General features: G+C 41.0%; 1 protein-coding gene across 1 annotated transcript in view; it reads right to left on the bottom strand.

Moving 5' to 3' along the window:
* PCSK5 (proprotein convertase subtilisin/kexin type 5) overlaps positions 1 to 20,026 on the bottom strand; it is a 292,051-nt gene that overhangs the window by 10,176 nt on the left and 261,849 nt on the right. The window contains exons 28-30 of the mRNA XM_054178077.1: positions 4,051 to 4,134; positions 3,341 to 3,536; positions 888 to 1,105 (exon numbers count right to left, since the gene is read on the bottom strand). Of these exons, the coding sequence (XP_054034052.1) occupies positions 888 to 1,105; positions 3,341 to 3,536; positions 4,051 to 4,134 (498 nt within the window). The remainder of the gene's footprint in view (positions 1 to 887; positions 1,106 to 3,340; positions 3,537 to 4,050; positions 4,135 to 20,026) is intronic.

Genomic DNA, 20,026 nt, shown 5'->3' with positions numbered 1-20,026 from the left:
CTTGGGAAGGTAGTGATGAGTTTTTTGAAATTTTTTTCTGCCAAACTGCCCATAATGGCCCAACCCTCACATGGCATCTTCTGTGTTACAAGAGACTGAGTAAGCAGAGTCACCTGTTCAGCCTTGCTGTTGCTAACCAAACCATGCTTTGACTGAGATACGGTATCTGCATTATGAACTTCCTGCAACAACAGGGATATCCACATCTGAAGTTTTGTTTGGTTTACTATTAACATGTGAGTCTGGTTGGAGTATATGGACCTGGTTGGTTGCCTTTGTATAGAGCTGGGATTCAGCTGCTAATTTTGTTTTGAGTACTCAGTCTAATAGCTTTGTTTAGTTTAATAGCTTTGTTTATGATCTTTTGTTTATGTTTGCAAAATGGCTTGCTCAGTATTTTTGTGAGGATATTCAGATTCACCAGGGTATTGAAGGTTTTCCTAATTGGTTTCACTGCAGAGATTTCATTATGTACCATGAGTAGTCATTTGCAAAAAAGATAAAGAGATGTAAAGTTGAGCCAGCCTAGGAAAGAAGCAGCCTTTATTTCACACTGATGTCAATGTATATGCATATATTTAGGCATGGATATGCTAGGCCAGAAATAGAATCCAACCAGCGGGAATCTCTGAAGAACAGCAGGAATGGGCAAAGCCACGCAAAACCCTTACAAATTAATGGTTTAGGCTGAGTTTCATCATAATGCATGGATGGCTTAGCCTCTTAGAGATTAGCAATGACATATACATCTCTTCTTTTTTATTATTTTTGATCACTATAGAATTTCTTTTCAGGTCTGTCCTTAGATCGGTCTGTCCTTAGATCAATCTGTCTCTAGACAGATCCAGATTGAATTTAGACACGTCGAGACCAGTTCTTTATAATACCTTTGCATATTTGATCATGAATGCACTCTTGACACATTTCAGGGCAGTGTTTGCAGACTCCTTCAGAGGCAAAATGCTTCTCTGAACAGGCAGGTTTACATTTCCACTGCTCTAGAAGCAGAGGACTTTTGCAGGACAGACATTTAGTTGCACTTCCCATACATGTCTTACAGGATCCACTGCATTCCTTGCAAGTCTCAGAATCATTAAAATAGCCCCTGTTGAATAAAAACAAACAAAATGCAAACTTTCAGTCAACATATCAAAGAATCCAGGATATACGAGTTATAAGTATATATGAGACTTTTTTGTGCACATTTCACTAGATCGAACAGGTTTCTCACAGAATTTGTTGCTCATCCTCCACTTAGCCCTCCTCTGCCTGCAAGCAGAAAGTGTGTACAGTTAGTGCAATGAAGGGAATCTGGCCTTCCTTTGTACATACTCTCCCACAGATGCACAGACTTTCTTATTTCTTGATTTCCCTCTTACATAAGATAGAAGGATCTATAATGTTCGGGAAAAAGAAAGCTGCAATTTCAGTACAGCTGACCCTCAATGTTCGTATAAGAGAAGAAGAAGTATAACCTGAGCACTAGAGAGAAGAATGAGAAGAGAAAACCCTGGAAGTACAAAGATAAGGAAGAATAAGGAGGCCTGTGTTTAAAAAAAACCCAAACAAACACAAACCCAGGATGCTTAAGCAGCACCTGCTTTTCATGACAGCAAGCTGTAGGTAGTGAAGTGGCAGCATGTTTTACTGGTGTCTGTTATTAGTCATGAAAATACATCAAAAAAAAAAAAGTGCCTGTATTTCAGGAGGAGAGGGATAAAAGCAGTGGCTGGATGCAATCCACTATGCTTACACTCTGAAAAGCAACACTTTAGAAGATTAAAGGACCAAAAAGTCCCCCTTTTGAGATGATTACTAATTCATGTGTATATAGACATTGGTGAAAATTAAGGAAGAATTTGACATAGAAAGTAGTCCCAGAACATGTTCTTCATACTGACAAGCTCATTCTTCCCTGTAGAGGGGTGCTTCTCCTTTCATTTTTGAAAAGGATATTTCCAAAGAAAGACTGAGAAGATGTGTTAGAAGCAAGATTAGAGAAAAGATAGAAAGAGCTGTGGCTGCCATCTATTCTCATTTTTACTCCTAACCATTGTTGTGATGCAGCATTTATTTCTTACAGTCCTGTCTTCTCTTGTTCTAGTCGTGAGTACTCAGATAGACCACTCTTTCAAAATTCTGTCTGAAATCATCAGTATGGTAAGTCATCACTTTCCATCCCATCACATGTCCCAAAACTAGAAAAAAAACCCAAAGCAAACAAATGACAAAAAACCAATCCTCCAACCCATTTGAGAGTAGTCATGATGCACAAACTTTGCCTCAGAGAGTGAAACCAGAGTTTAATTCTGGTGTACTTTGCTGAGTGATATCTGGGAAGCCATCATTCATAGTCTGGAATTTGAAAAAAAAGGGGATAATAACAGCTGAAAAGACTAGTGATACATGAAAAGGTTTCATTTTGTTATATTTACCCTGTATGGGATAACTGTGCAGAATGAGTACTGAGAACAAACATATAAATAACACAATATTATCTTTGCTTGTATGCCACAATTTCTGATATTAAAACAAAATTTCTAATATGCTAGACTAATTTTAGTCTAGTTTTGCTTTAGTGCAATTACTTTGTACTTACTCTGTCACTTGATGATCAGAATCTGTTCCACTGCCCCCTTTGACTTCTTTGAAAATGTTATTAGGAAAGTAGAGAATTTGTACTAACCATAAAAATAGCAGGATCTGCACATTTTTCTAAAGAAAAAGGTTAAGCAAAGAAGACCTACATACTGCATAGCACAGAGGACATGTGCATATGTAGATATGACAAATGCTTATGAAAATACCACAGAAATGGAACAAGAAAATCTGATCTACTCAAGTGCCTGACCTAATATCCATTACAATCAAATGGGAATCTTTCTTTATGAATTCTACTTATTTCAGGGAAAAGAATACAAGCTAAAGATAGAAACACACCACTCAGCCCTGTATTTCTATATATGAGGTCTGATACATTCACTTTATGGGTTCACACCCTTTCTCTGTACTACTTTGAGGAAGGAACAATTAGGAGAATGACTAGAACCTTATTTTCAGTCACCATAAGGAAAAATGCTGAACTACCATGTTTCTACTGAAGCCAATGGAAGCTGTTTCAACTGTCATACAATTTCATGTCTAGTTTTGATTTTTCACTTTGTATCAAAGCAAGAGAAAATATTGTTTATTCAGACCAACTGAAAATGAATTTTAACTTATGATAGTTTCAGGTAGCCTAGGTTAGATCTCCCTTGAAAGTTCTGTAATGTATGTGAACTTTAAAGAAAAGTTGCATGGTAAGAAAATATGGAACAGTTATCCAACAAGAGATACTTACTCAGGGCATTCCTGTAAACATCTGCCCTCGTGGAGGAAGAGCAGCTGATCCTGTTCAGCCTGACACTTCTGACAATGCCAATAGTCGGAGCACACCTCACAGTCATCCATGCACCTCTCACACTTTCCACTTGCAATGTTGCCAAAAGTTTTTTGAGGGCACACAGAAACACAGGTATCATGGATAAGAAATTTTCCTGGCAAAAGATCAACCCAAGTGGGGAAAGTCTCTAATTAGAAATACATTTAAAAGCTTCTTGCCCTGGATAGCCATTAAAAAACCTTTTGACTTCCGCAAAATATAAGTTTTTGGTGCTTGAAAACATGAATAGAACATTCTTTAAGCCATGTCTCTAAACAGTTTCCTTTGTTTTCACTAAAATGTAAGGTTAGAAGTAGTCCTCACAATTATCTAGTACATATTCCTGAACAAATCCTTATTTAGTAATTCCTGCATGATATCTACAACTTTTGAGTGAAAAAAGAGAGAAGGATCAACATCCAGCTAATAACTATTAACATGTATTACCAAGTACAAGTGCTTAATTCCTAGCTGGTACCTGACAGTTGGTTATTATCTGATTACCTGCCTGTACTTTAAGCTGTCAAAGAACTTTCTAGTGAGCACCAATGAAAATATTCCCTGAAATTTTGTAGGATACATAATATTTTAGCCTCTTGCAAATCTTACCCAAAGCTGACATGTCTTACCTTCTGGACATGAAGTACATACATCAGCAGATTTCTCACAGGTCCTACAGGAAGGGTCACAGGACTGCACTTTATTTTTTTTATCTGGGATAAAAGGAAGAAAAGTTACAAAATTTTTTGCTGACTTACAGGCTGTTTGTTCACTTCCCATCCCTTAAGGAGGGCCATTTCCTATGCAATTTTTCACGCTGTTTCAAAAATGTTCCTTTGTAAATTTTTTTAATTTATAAAGTTGAAGAACTTGATGATTGTGTTCAATTCCATTCTCTTAAATGGTAAGAGTTGCAATAAAGGAAAATACATTCATCCCAAGATTCACTAAGGTGTGGTTTGGGACTCATAAATCAGAACAATAATCTATTTTAATAATATTAGTTTTAACACAGTGCTCCAAAAGCAAGCCCAGATCTGTAATCCTAATAAGATTACAAACTGAAAGAAGTAGAACATATATATGTGTATTTGGAGGATTTGGTGTAGTGAGGTATTTCCATGGAGATTTTCTACTAGCTGATTGCAGAAGACCATTGCCTTGTAAGTAAGGGAGAAAACTGTTGTGTAGGAAGGAGAGCAAAATGAATGCTTGGAAAGAAGGTTTGTTAAATAGTGCTCCCCAATAGCAACTATTGTCTGCTATTGCCCACCAAATGGAAGGTTTATGCCTGCAGAAAACATAGACTTTGGTGTTACTCAGCTCCAAGATGAGATTTGAGGATCATACTCAAGACAGAGAAACTCTCCTGTGCAATGTGGTAGGTCCTAGCATGCAGCTCTGCATTTGATCTAAGCAGTTATAAGAAGAGGTAATTGGATGAGTAAGAATTAATTATTTGGGGGGCAGTAGCCTATGTATTTTGGTGAAAATATAATAAAAAGAATAAATTAGAAGTTAGTTTTAGATTGAGCTTTGCACCTCAGCACATCCAGTCCATCCTGCCAATTTATGTAAGTTGTTGTACTGCCTGACAGTATCCATTAGACTTGTCCAGTGTATTGCTCCACTTTTTTTATTCTGCCTACTATGGCAAGCTAGTTTAAAATGTTGATGTTTTGAATGAAAGTCATAAAATCAAATGTTTCCAGTAAAAAAGAGCAAGTAGGAGACTTACATAGAGTCCATTCTCACAAAGGGAAATGGTGAGCATTCTACTGAGCAGAAATACACTTCATAGAAAAGTGGGTATGTGAATAACATGGCATAGGGGCAGCAGACAGAGGAGTAATAACAAAAATATTAATAATTATTTTTTGCAATAGTACTGCTAAATGACCTGAAGCATACCAATCTCAGACACTGCGGCAGTTTTAGGCTGTGCCTAAAACTTGAGTAGAAAGTAGTAGAATGTAAATAAATTACTGTTGGATGGAAAAAGGGAAATAATTATATGGTCTAAATAATCCCATTGGACAGTGTGAGAGACTAAAAGCTTGTCTCTCCTGATGTGACTCAACAAAGATAAAATCAACGACCGAGGCCACCTTTGGGAATATGCATAAAACAAGATAATCTCCACCCATCAAGTACCCTGGAAAGGGAGGATGGTGAGACAATGCATTCACCACCTGGCCCCTGATTTCCTGAGGGACAATACTTCGACACATACCTAAGGACTAAAAACTGTATAAAAGGCATGAGCAACTACTGACTCAGCAGCAGAAAAACAGGGAACCAAAAACACAGAAGAAGGAAAAATGGAGAAGCAAAAACACAGACGGAAAACACAGATGAAGGAAAACAAAGGAGAAGGACAATGCCACTGAGAAGGAAAGCACGAGAGAAGGAAAAGCCTGGGACAAGGCTGCTCCGAAGAAAAGAGGCCATGGAGCCTGGAAGAAGCAGACCAAACCCTCTCTCCATACCCTAAGTTCCGCCTGCTGCAACTCATGGAGCTGAAGAGGCTGTTCAGAGGACCACATCTCTTCTCCAGCCAAAGCCTCAGCACCATTTCTCTACAGACCCAGCAACTCCTGCATCACCTTTCCTCCACGGACTCAAACTGTCTTGTGGGGGGTGAGGGGTGTGGTAATATAATTCCTTTCCTCTTCTCCCTCTCTATTTTCTCTCTCTCCCCTTCTGATCCATCTACTTTATTTATGTAATAAATAGTGTAGCTGTTGATATTTTGGCCTCATTTGTGCCTCTCATTTCACAACACGGGAATATTCGAAAGAACTGAGTCTCTTTCCCTCTCTGGACCGAGACAGACAGACACCTAACATAAAACTTATATATGTACACTAACTTTCTGTCTTTTCGGCTTCCTTGCTCTGGCAGATACTAATTCGTGCTTCTGCTGGCATTGCTGACCTTGAATGTGTTCTCGTTGTGGTTAAGTACTAACAGCAACTCTCTGCCCGTTCTCTTGTCCCACGTACAGGGGGGAGGGAAGGGAAGTTATTAGTAACCCCCTGATTTGTCCAGGGGGTTCTTTTGTTGTTTATAAATGGTAAATATATGCAAATATTGTATATTTTGTACATATTCATTGCATTTCTAATTTAGATTGTAGTTTTGCTTTTAAATACAGCTTCACTTGCTTTCTAAGTAAGTTAGTCTGGCAATTTTATGTTGGGGGGTAATTTCAACACATGATATCACATTTAATTGGCACCCAACAAGGGGCATTGCTTACTTGCTTGATTAGTTAGCGCTCAGATTAAGGAAGCTGTTTTGGGGTTTGTGGCATTTGGTATACTCTGTCTTAAGTGTGATGCTTTATAAATAGTTTGTTTCTGCACTGATTGACCAGGTTGGCAGGTGGATTGTATATAAACTCTTCCTTTGGTTTAGATCCAAGTTAAGAAACTTTGGTGATTACTGCCTTAGATTTGTTGGTTTGGTGGGATATAACAATGTAACTGTTGAGTGTTTTTTCTGAGTATTTTGAATTTATTGTTCCTGTCACTGAGTTATCTAGGTGATTTGAATCTGAAGATGGTCTGTTCATTATGCCTAAATTTGTGGTAATAATAGGTCTGTTAATAGCATTGTCCCAAGAGACACAGAGCTAATTGCTCTGTCTCTAAATGGTGAAAAAGACCTAAGAGATCTGTGTCTAATGCAAGCAATTCTAGCCATGAGGAAGACACAGAGGCAGGAGAAGCTGAAGCAGTGACAGCAGCAGGCAGGCAGGAGTTAATGGAAAAACTGCTTTGAACCACAACAAAAACCACAGCAGCCCAGCTATGCCAGCAAGCCCTGCACAAGCAGCGGCTGTGCCTGGAACCCCTGTGCATGCAGCGGCAAGCCCAGCAGATTTGCCAGCAGCCTCTACCCAACAACAAATGGGAGCAGTGAGCACTGCTGTGAGCAATCACCCAAATGGTAAAATCACTCGTAATGATGAGGTGGAAGAAGTGCGCTGGGTTAAATGCAATATGAACAGAGTATACTGTGTAAGGGTGCTGGCAAATCTGTGCCAGTGGCACTAATGGCGTCAGCAGGGACTCCACCAGCAGCAGCCATTACTGGGGCTAAGGAAGCAGGGAGACTTCCACCTGCAGCAGCAGGAATGGAAGCAAGCCCAGCAGCATCAACAGGGGCCCAAAGAGAGCCAGGTAATGCTGTGCCTTTGCCAACTGCTTCTGTTGATCCAGCTGGGTCTTTCCAAGTAGAACTGGTGTCCTGTGAAACTGAGTGCTATGGATCCTTCTGATCCAGTTCCAAATCCTCCTCCACATAAAGCAAAGGCAAAGACAAACAAAAAAGTCTTAGATGACCACTTTGAGGATACTCCACCAGAAATGCAGACCAGACGTCAAGCCAAGAAAGCTGAGAAAGGTGACAGTGATCAAAGTGATGAAGAGGAAAAGGAAGTTTGTCTTAGAAGTCTTACTGAGTTAGTGAAGCCACCAATGGAAGATGAAGATGCAAAACAGGGTAAGGATTTTAAGATCAGGAATCAGGGAAGGTGCTTCTGACCTTAAGGTGATCCAACAGAGGATTCTAGCTGGGAGTCCTGGGACACAGCAGGATGAAGAAGATGAGGATGAAGATGAGAATGATGATAGAGATAAGAATAATATACAGTCAGCTAATGTACCCAGACAGGAAATTAGGCATGCAAGAAAATGTTCTCTCAGAGAAGACACCGGGGGACAGCATGAGACAGAGGATGTGAAACTGCCACTTGCTTCTCAAGCTATGCTTCACAGGCAGTACAGAACCAACCATGGCTCTTTGGCACCCATTTGTAACTTCATTCGTCAGTTGGAAGGGCAGAATGTCAGCAGCAAAACTCATTCACCTTTGAACAGTCCAGTTTGGCCTGTATAAAAGCCAAATGGAGAATGCCATCTGACAGGTGTCTTCTGTGTCCTGAATGAGGTGACTCCACCCATGAGTGTGGCTGTACTGGACATGTTGGAACTCCAGTATGAGCTGGAATCCAAAGAGCCCAAATGGTATGCTACCACAGACAGTGCCAATGCTTTCTTCTCTATTCCCATAGCAGATGAATGCAGGCCTCAGTTTGCCTTCACCTGGAGAGGAATCCCGTATGTGTTCAATCATTAACCCCAGGGGTGGAAACACAATTCAACAATTTGTCATGTGGTGATCCATGATGCTTTGGAGAAAGGTGGAACTCCAGAACACATTCAGTTCATAGATGAAATCATCATCTGGGGTGAAACTGCTGAAGAAGCCTTTGAGAAAGGTAACAAAATCTCCTGAAAGAAGGTTTCGCCATTAAGCGAGACAATGTGAAAGGACCTGCCAGAGAAATCCAGTTTGTGGGAGTGCGGTGGCAGGATGTACACTGTCACATTCTAGTGGATATGATAAATGAAATCCCATGTATAAGAAGGAAACGCTATGTTTCCTAGGTACAGTGGGATTTTAGAGACCACACATTCCTGGTTACAGTCGGATCGTGAAACCCCTTTATGATGTGACTTGAAAGAGAAAAAATTTCTGGTGGGGTCCTGACCAACAAGCAGCCTTTGATCAGACATAGTCCATGCCATGGGTCTGGGACCTGTGTAAACTTATTCGGACATTAAAAATATTCTGTACATGGCTGTGAGTGACAATGGTCCAACGTGGTGCTTATGGCAAAGGCTCCAGGTGAGACACACAGCTGTCCACTTGGTTTCTGGAGTCATGGCTACAAAGGCTCAGAGGCAAACTATAGTCCAAAAGAGAAAGAGATACTAGCTGCCCATGAAGGAATAAAAGCTGCTTCTGAAGTACTTGGAACCGAGTCACAGCTTCTTCTAGCTCCCGGATTGCCATATTTGAATTGGATGTTTAAAGGTAAAGGTTCTTCACCACATCATGCAACAGATGCCACATGGTCTAAGTGGATGTCTCTGATAACACAAAGAGCTTGAATGGGAAATCTTGACAGACCTGGTCTGGTGGAGGTGATCACAAGTTGGCCAATAGGCACTAACTGTACAAAACAGCCACAGGAGAGAGTAACTCGTGCTGAGGAAACTCCTCCTTACAGTGATCTTTCTGATGATGAAAAGAAATATGCTTTGTTCACAGACAGTACCTGTCATCTGGTTGGAAACAAGGAAAGGTGGAAATCTGCAGTGTGGAGTCCAACACACTGAGTTGCAGAGGCAAGAGATGGAGAAAGTGAATCCAGCCAATTTGCAGAGGTAAAAGCTGTCCAGCTAGCTCTTGACATAGCTGAATGTGAGAGATGGCCAAAGCTTTATTTCTACACTGACTAATGGATGGTAGCCAATGCTCTGAGGGGTTGGCTAAAGGACTGGAAAAAGAATGTTTGGCAGAGAAAAGGGAAGCCCATTTGGGCTACTGATCTGTGGTAGGACATTGCTGGTCCCATCAAGAGAATTCCAGTGAAAATGAGACACATTGATACTCACATATCTAAGATCAAAGCTAATGAGAAACGGCAGCAGAACCATCAGGCAGATCTGGCTTCAAGAGTTCCTCAATAAATACAAACTCTGATTTTGGTCTTGACTGGAAACACTGAGGTAAGATGTTCTTAGCTTGGTGGGCTCACAATTCATTAGGACATCAAGGCCAAGATGCAACCTGCCAGTGGGCTCATGACAGACCCATAGACATTTCCATGGATGCTATCACACAAGTCATCCATGACTGTGACATTTGTGCTGCTATTAAGCAGGCAAGGTGAATTAAGCCCTTGTGGTATGATGACTGATGGTCCAAGTACAAGTATGGTGAGGACTGGCAGATTGATTACATCACTCTACCTCATTCTAGATCTGGTAAACAAAATGTGCTAGTAGAATAGAATAGTAGTAGAATTAACCAGGTTGGAAAAGACCTTCAAGTCCAACCCATCACCCAACACTATCTAGTCAACTAAACCATGGCACCAAGCACCCCATCCAGTCTCCTCTTAAACACCTCCAGTGATGGTGACTCCACCACTTCCCTGGGTAACCCATTCCGATGGGCAGTCACTCTGTGAAGAACTTCTTTCTAACATCCAGCCTAAACTTCCCCTGGTGCAGCTCGAGACTGTGTCCTTTTGTTCTGATGCTGGTTGCGTGGGAAAAGAGACCAACCCCCACCTGGCTACAACCTCCCTTCAGGTAGCTGTAGACAGCAATAAGGTCTCATCTGAGCCTCCTCTTCTCCAGGCTAAGTAATCTCAACTCCTTCAGCCTCTCCACAAAGGGTTTGTGCTCCAAACCCCTCACCAGCCTCATTGCCCTTCTCTGGACACGTTCCAGCAACTCAACAACTTTCCTAAACTGAGGGGCCCAGAACTGGACACAGTACTCAAGGTGTGACCTAACCAGTGCAGTGTACAGGGGCAGAAGGACTTCCCTGCTCCTGCTGGCCACACTGTTCCTGATCCAGGCCAGGATGCTGTAAGAGTCTAAACTCCTTGTGTGACTCAACAAAGATAAAATCACTTGCTGCTTGCCCAGACAATATGTTGTTGGGCAGAGCCACTGGAAAGAAGGTGCAAAGACCAATCCTGGATGCAAATCACCTTGTGATTGCATCGTGATAACACTGACTGCAGCTGGCCTACAACAATGGCCCAAGGACCCAGCCATCACGCCTTCAGGACAAGATCATTTCCAGGAAGGGAGGATGGCGAGACAATGGGTGTAATGGGTGTGTGGGCAGGTTAGATGGAGAAGGGGAAGGTGGAGGCCCTTCCCCCCTCCATCTAGACCCCTACCTAAACACACAGGATTACACAGAAAGATTTCCTGGGGAACGATACCTGGATATTTACCTAAGGAGGACTTTCTGGCTCCTGAATTCCTGAGGGACAATGCTCGGACACATACCTAAGGACTAAAAACTGTACAAAAGACTTGACCACTACTGGCTTAGAGGAGAGAAAAACGCAGAAGAAGGACCATGCTGCTGAGGAGGAAGGAAAAGCCCAGGACAATGCTGCTCTGGAGAAAAGAGGCCGTGGAGCCTGGGAGAAGCAGACTGAACCCTTTCTCCATGTCCTAAGTCCCGTCTACTGCAACTCATGGAGATGACCTAGGCTGCCCAGTGGACCTCATCTCTTCTCCAGCCAAAGCCTCAGCACCCTTTATCTACAAACCCAGCATCTCCTGCAGCACATTTCCTCCACAGACTCAAACTGCCTTGGGGCAGGGGGGGTGAGGGGTGTGGTAATATAACTCCTTTCCTCCTCTCTCTCTCTTCTCTCTCTCCCTCTCTATCTTCTCCCTCTCCCCTTCTTATTTCCATTTTATTTATGTAATAAATAGTCTAGCTGTTGATATTTTGGCCTTGTTTTGTGCCTATAATTTCACAACACGGGAATATTCAAAAGAACTGTGTCTCCTTCCCTCTCCGGACCGAGACAGATGCCATTGGCCTTCTTGGCTGCCTGGGCTGCCTTGGCTGCCTGGGCACACTGCCAGCTCATGTTCAGCATGCTATCAACCAGTACCCCCAGGTCTCTCTCTGCTTGGCTGCTCTCCAGCCACTCTGACCCCAGCCTGTTGCACTGCATGGGGTTGTTGTGGCCAATGTGTAGAACCCGGCACCTGGATATGTTAAATCTCATGCCGTTGGACTCTGCCCATCTGTCCAGCCTGTCAAGGCCCCTCTGCAGAGCTCTCCTACCCTCTAACAGACCAACACCTGCCCTCAGCTTGGTGTCATCTGCAAATTTACTGATGATGGATTAGATCCCCTTATCCAGATCATCAATAAAGATATTGAACAGGATGGGGCCCAGCACTGATCCTTGGGGACACCGCTAGTGACTGGTAGTGTTTATGGTAGAGGCAAGCACTAGATGGTTGGAGACTTATCCAGTTCCTCATGCAACTGCACATAACATCATTCTTGGTCTGGAAAGACAAACCGTGTGGAGACACGGAACTCCAGAGCGAATTGAATCAGACAACGGAACTCATTTCAAAAACAACCTTGTAAAAAAATGAGCCAAAGAGCACGGCATCGAGTGGGTATTCCACATCCCCTACTATGCACCAGCTGCAGGGAAGACTGAATGTTACAATGATTTGGTGAAGACCACTCTCAAAGCCATGGGGGTGGATCTTTGAAAAACTGGGAGAAACATCTAGCACAAGCAACCTGGTTGGTAGTAACAGAGGTTCAGTAAACTGAACTGGACCTGCACAATCAGATTTGTTACAAAAAGGAGAAGGTGATAGAGTTCCTGTTATTTGAGAAAATAATCTGTTGGGGAAAACCATTTGGATATTTTCTCCTTCAGGAGACACCAAGTATGTTCGATGGTTGGTTTCTGCTGAAGGTCCTGGTCACACATACTGGGTAATGCAAGAGAATGGTGAAACTCAGTGTGTTACACAAAGATATCTAACTTTAGCTGAGAGAGTTTAAATTCAGAGTGTATAGTACAAGCTGTTAAGAATTTCTGTTTCCGGTACAACACTGCACCCAAAAGAAGAATCCATGAGAAATCTACAGTACACAATCCCAAACACTGAGTCACCCTGAGTCATCTGGGAGACCCTGTCCTTTCCTTCATCTCATCTATGAAGAGACAAACTATTTTCTTATTTCCTGGTTTTTGAACTTTTGAATTATCTACATCTGAGATAGCTGGCATGGAGGATGAACTGAAAATATGGACTTTACTGCTCATTATTATGAACTTCACTGCTCATTATTGTAGATACTGGTTTAGATTAGATGGATAGTATTAGCAACCTATAGAATTATTTAGCGGGGCTGGATTGTGGCAGTTTCAGGTTGTGCCTGGAAAATTTTCCACAGATCTTAAGCAGGAAGTAGTAGAATGTAAATAAATTACTACTGCATGGAAAAAGGAAGATAATGGTAAGGTCTAAATAATCCTATTGGTCTAATAACTAGCATAAAGTTAGTTGTGTATGCTAACTTTCTCTCTTTTTGGCTTCCTTGCTCTCGCAAATACTAACTTGTGCTTCTGCTGGCTTTGATGACCTTGAATGTGTTCTTGTTGTAGTTAAGTACCAACAGCAACTCCCTGTTCTTTCTCTTGCCCTGTGTACAGGGGGAGGGAAGGGAGCAGGGAGTGGGGAAGCTATTAGTAGCCCCTTGATTTGTCTGTGTGCGTGTGTCTTGTGTTTTTTATAAATGGTAAATATATGTAAATATTGTATATTTTGTACATATTAATTGCATTTAATATTAGATTGCAGTTTTGCTTTCCAACTGTTGGAGGGTAATTTCAACCCAAAACCTGGCTGGATAGAGAGGCCCAAAGAGCTGTGGTGAATGGAATTAAATCTGCCAATTGGTGGTCAGTCACAAATGGTGTTCCTTGTAACTCAGTACTGTGGCCAGTTCTTTTTAAATCTTTTAAATGATCTTATCTTTTTAAATAATCTTGATGAGAGTATCAAGTTCACCCTTAGTTACTATGCAGATGACACCAAGTTAGGCATTCATATTCATCTGCTTGAGGGTAGGGAGGACCTACAGAGGAATCTGGACAGGCTGGATTATGGGCCAAAGCCAACTGCTGGGTCCAGTGCTTGGGTCACACCTGGGTCTATACCAGCCAGCAGTGTACCCCGGTGGCCAAAAAGAGTAATAGCACCCTACCTTAGAAATGGTGTGGGCATAAGGACTACGGAAGCGTTTGTCCCACATACTCACCACTGGTGAGGCCACACCTCAAATACTGTCCTCAGTATTGGGTCTATCATTGCAAGAAAGTGAGGTGCTGAAGTATGCCCATGGAAGAGCAATGAAGATGGCGATGGGTCTAGAGCACAGGTCTTATGAGGTGTCTAAGGGAACTGAAGCTGTTTAGCTTGGAAAAAAGGAAGCTTAGAAGAGACTTTATTGCTCTCTGCAACTGCCTGAAAGGAGGTAGTAGTCAGTCTGCTCTCCCAGGTAAAAAGTGACAGGTCAGGAAGAAATGGCAGAAGTTTAAGGTGAACATGAGAAAAAGCTTATTCACCAAAAGAACTGTCCAGCGTCGGAACAGGCTGCCCAGGAAGTGGTTGAATGACCATCTGTATAGGTGTTTATAAGACACGTCAATGTGGTGTGTAGGGACATGGTTTAGTGGTGACCTAACAGTGTTGGGATAATATTTATACTTGATGACCTTAAAGGTCTCCTCCAGCCAAAACAATTCTGTGACTGTATGATTCCATTCCTGATGTCTGCCTGTAGTTGCACATAGAATCATAGAATCAACCAGGTTGGAAGAGCCCTCCAAGATCATCCAGTCCAACCTATCACCCAGCCCTATTCAATCAACTAGACCACATCTTCCATTCATCCATCAGCTGCTTTGACAAACCTTTAGAATTAGTCAAGGCACTTTTTCCACTGAAAATATTATTGGCCTTTTTCTAATAGATAAGCAGTAAATAAAATGAATTTTTATTTTCTTTATTTGTGGCTTTGCATCCAGCTACCTTAGCCTGGCTTATATTTTATTTATTTATTTTTAAATCCCTACTGGGTAGGTTGAGGTGCTCTAATTCAGTATCAGTTATGTGTGTGAAGAAGCAAGCCAGAAATATTACTGATGCATGTGTTGCCAGGGTGAAAGGACTGTGATCCTGGCAGAAGCATTGCTGTAATATAAACGATTAATAACAGGAAGGTAAGGTTCAGAAGAGAATTGTTAACTACTGCTGAAGAACAATTAAATGAGCTCATTGTTTCAAAAACATTTCAAACCTTACAACTAAAAATAAAGATTTTTTTGGTTAAGTACTCTGTATTTCCAGTTAATCCTTGCCTCTTTGGTGGTATTTGTTGTTTTCTGTAATATTTGCTTGTTGCCACCAGAGGGAAATGTGCACAAGCAGTTTGGCTTCTTATAGTCAGCATGGGATAAGAATGTTAGCTTTCCAGTCAAATATAAGTACCTAAATGCTCCAGCTTCAGTATTGATAGAAGAAATCTTAGCATTAGATCTTTCTTTTTTTTTTTTTTTAAATAATTCTAGACAGTTAAAGTGAACTTGCCCTGCATCACAAAAAGTTCCCCAAATAGACAAATGTGATGCAAAAGATTTCTTTATGTCCATTTGTGCACACTACTTCCAATAATATCACCAGAGCTTTCAAAAGAATAGACATACAAATCTGGAAAATAATAACACAGAATGTATTTCCTTGGTCTTTGTACTTGTGATAAATGGATAGCTTGGGAATTACTGGGTTTAGCTGTTGGGTTTTGCATTCCCCTAAGAGGTGCCATTTTGTACTTCAGGATTCAACAAGCTTTCCTTCAATATATCATTCTTATGGTTGCAGATAAAATTTGTAAATGTAGAAGCCAGAATTTTTTGATGTGGAGTTGTAAATAATCAGTATTCTAGAAATGGGACATTGACTCTGAAGAAAAACTGTATTCTTTTACACTGTTCTGCTGTTCCTCTTCTAAAGGCCAAGATGTATGACCTCTCCATGCCTATTGAGCTGTTTTTATCATTACACTTACATTCTTGAGTTTTACATTTTTGTTTCGGTTTTTCAAATGAAAACACCTCCTATTTAAACACTATTCAGGCCAGAGTCTGACTCAATGTCATGTTGATTCTTGTGTCTTTGTCAGAATGAGTAACAACTTTGGAGCATACCCAGCTGAATCTTTCCTATTCCTGTCTAGAAACTGAGAAACTGCTTGAGCTGAGGTTTACTCTGAAGCTACCATACTGATCTTGCCCTTTCAGTCTGTTCAAGGGATTATCAAACTGAAAGTGCTGGGGGAAGACTATCAAATGTTTCTTTTCTATTTTCTTTTCTCATTTGGGCATGTGCAAAATGAATGAGACAATGGCACAATTTCCTGAAGCCTGGTACTGTAGGCTAGTACTGATTTTAACTATGACCCCAAACTAAATTAAGGAAAAAAAACCCCACCAAACCCCAAAATTTACCTCCATTTAACAAAATGTCTTTGTATTTCCTTTTTCTTGCTTAAGTGATCGTACTTTGACTCCTAGAACTTTTCAGTCTGAATCTAGGAAAAGATTAAATAAGTCCTCAGACGTATTTAGTGTGAAAAACATAGGCACAAGTGGAAAAGAGGTGAAACCCTTCTCACTTGTTTTGGAAAACGCATTTTTTTAAACAAGCAAACAAACCAATATAGAACCCTCTACAACATCTAAGGACATGTGAGCAGAGGTATGGCTGTATCTAAAGAGACAGGCCTTTAAACAGAATTGATTGCATTTGAAATACCTTATGGTATCTCTTTAATTTCATTTAAACTCACAGCTATGTTAAAGGAGTTCTTACTAGAATATACTCCTTTCCTTTGTGCTGTTCATCCTGCTCTCTCTACCCACTTCTTATGGACAATGAGTCTTTATGCTGCATAGTGCCAGGAGTAAGTATTCAGAGTTCAGATGGTTTATTTTCTTAATTTTGAATCTTATTTATTCATGCTCTTCTATGAATAAAAGAGGATGAAAAAACTTGTAAGTTTCTATCAAAGTAGCTCCCTGTGTACACTTGCAATACTCTTAGCTTCTAGATTCTGACTCCTACAAGGAGAGCATTTTTACAGTATATTTTATTATCAGACCATGGCACAACTGCTTCAGTGAGGAATGCAGAAGGAAATGAAGTTCAATGGCTGTATGTAATTGCAAGCATATTCCTTTTAGGGAGTGGTCTGTCTAGCTTTTACACTGTATAGTAGGATGTGATCTGGATGAGTGCTACTTTGTTAGATTTTATTCTGCAGGTGGCACTGGCCTTGCAAAACTGATACAGTCGTGAATAAAAGCACAAAGCATGGTTACGTATATCCATGAGGTAATTACAACTACATAGGCATGGTAAAATACAATGGAAACAAGATATGTATTTAATAAAACACTAGACTTCCCATTTTGAAGAATTATATGAACTGTAAATTTAAGAAAACTGTGAGTGCTGAGATGTAAATCATTATCTTCAATAACCATTAATTTCCCATCTAGTTAACTTGTAACAACAACGGTATGACTTTACAAATACCTAGAATATGAAATTGGCATGCCTAAGAACATACAGGATAATGAATCAATTTTGCTTGCCTCTAGCAATCTGAAATTTCACATATGGATGACACCCTAAAAGGTCTCCTAACTCTTCCCATGCCGCTCTGTTTCTGCACTTTAAATGTCATAACATTTTCACATTTGGAAGACTATGACCCATTCTCTCCTGCTACTAATTTCTGTACTGCCATCTGCTCACCCCATTCTTCCTCCCCACCCCCCAACTCCCCATTCTGTGTTCTTTATATGTTTATCTGTACAGCTGCATTAAGATCCTTATAAGTACTCCTAACAGAGCCTGAATAATTGTTTTCAATCAACCAGTACATTTTAACTGGTTTTGGTTTACTCTGTATTTAGGAAAAGGAGACTATGCAAGAGGGATGCAGTTGGTCAATGGTTGCTTGTGGGAGGTTGGTCTTATTATTGGGGGTGGTATGTAACAGTAAACAGAACCAGCTGTTATTTAGCTGTGTTATTTACTACAGCACATATAATCTGCATGTAAAGAAGCACATACTCTGTTTTGAGTTTGTAGCAGAAACAGACATCATTCTATATCCATTTTTTCCCTTTTGTACTTTTCAGAAGAATGTGGTAGACCAAACTGTGGACTGGGGAACTTAGAGTTTTTAGGGTGCAGTACTTACAATGAACAGGCAAAGGAAGACCTGACCATAACTTGCAAAATGTGCAATCCAGTTGAAAGGGTGTGTGTGTTCACTTGGTCAATCAAACTTACACTAGTGTGCCTCCTGGCTTCCAAACTAATTTCATCATCTGGTACATAAGATAAAATACAGATGTTTCATGCTAGAAATGAAGAGCTGTCTCGCCCTCTCTCTCTTCTCCCCCTCCACCCCCCCCATCCCCCTGTTCTTGGCTTGCACTCTCTTTTTGAAAGCCTGGATAACAGACATGGTCTGTTTCATTATTTCAGATCTGGTTACGACACATTGATGATTCCTGATATGAGCTGAACTCTTTGACCACCAGAATACATCCCCACAGTAAATACTATTTTAGAAAATTGTGGGTTTGTTTTTTTTTTGTTGTTGTTGTTGTTGTTTTTCATGGAATGTTTTGGTTTCATTGTTTGAGTATTCTGGTCTGACATATATCCTTTCATAAAAAACAAAAGTGAAAGCTTAAATGGGTAAAAAAATGTGCTCCACATTCACAAATATTTTTATCCTCACCTAGATGGACTAGTCTCTCAAATTTCAAAGAAATTAAGACTCTATTGTTTTCTTCATGGCAGTCTGTAATGTGTAACCCTTTAACCCTTTGGAATAAAACAAAACAATAGTCTTTATTTTCCAAAGCTCACTTTGTCCCTTACAGTATGTCAGAAGAGTCACTAAGGCCATGGTGAAACCCACTGACTCCATGTGGCTGGAAGAGCTAAAGAGAAATGGCTTCATTACTTGTAAATATAGTTCAGGATCTAATATTTCAACTCTCTGTTAGCAATATTTTCGAAGTAAAAGAGTAAATAGGAGAGTTATGTGGTAAATGCTGATGTAAACAGTGAGTTTTGGAAATTTTGGCAACGTTCACATGTTGTGTTCCTTCACTGTCTGGAGCAGGGCATGTGTGCTGAGGACAATCTTGGTGTGATCCCATCTCTAGTCCCATGACAGGGGTGAGGTTGTTTACTTCATTTGGTCCCCACACCCAGCTTAATCCTCCAAAGTGGGAGGACTAATTGTTGCCTGGCTTATACTTTTTAATTATATTACTGCATTAATAGAATCATAGAATGGTTTGCGTTGAAAAAGACTGTAAATATCACCTAGTCCAGCCCCACTGATGTAGGCAGGCACATCTTTTACTAGATCAGGTTGCTCAAATGCTCATACAACCTGGCATTGAACACTTCCAGAGAGGGAGCATCCATAGCTTCTCTAGGCAATTTATTCTGGTGCCTCATCACCCTCACAGTAAAGAACATCATCCCAATATCTGATCAAAATTTACTTTCAGTTTAAAAACATTACTCTTCATCCTATCACTACACTCCCTGATTGTCGTAGTTTGGGCTGGGTGCCCTCTGCTACAGGGGTGTTTCCTGTGGCCAGAAGTCCATCCCAGTGGGTGGACTCAGGAAATTAGGTATTTCTACCATAATCTCTTGCACCACTATAAATTTTGCGGTGGGGTCTGGCACTTCCTCTTTCCTTCCCTCTCCGAGACTTGGTAACTGGGGGAGAGATCTCCCGGCCATGGGCCTGATTGGGCCCAAGGCCACAGGGGGATGGGCAGTCTCAGGCCTGGCCAGCTGAGACTAGCCCAGCAGAGGGAGGGGGAAGAAGGAGCCCTGGGGGTTTTGGATGCACCCTCAGGTGGGGATGGGATCTTTCTTTGTCACTGCACTTTGGGTTTTCTGTAACATTCACCGCTTTCTATTTAAACTTTCATCACTTTTGCAATCCCTTTGTCTGAGTCGTTATTTCTGCCTGTGGTGGGGAGGGGATCTGCCGCAACCCATTACACTGATTAGCCTGTTACTTCCTGTAAGCCCATTTTAAGTATTGAAAGGACACAGG

This window comes from Dryobates pubescens, chromosome Z, assembly GCF_014839835.1.
Source record: "Dryobates pubescens isolate bDryPub1 chromosome Z, bDryPub1.pri, whole genome shotgun sequence".
NCBI classification, from domain to species: Eukaryota; Metazoa; Chordata; class Aves; order Piciformes; family Picidae; genus Dryobates; species Dryobates pubescens.
The sequence above is the reverse complement of the archived record's forward strand: the minus strand, read 5'-3'. Positions and strand labels throughout refer to the sequence as shown.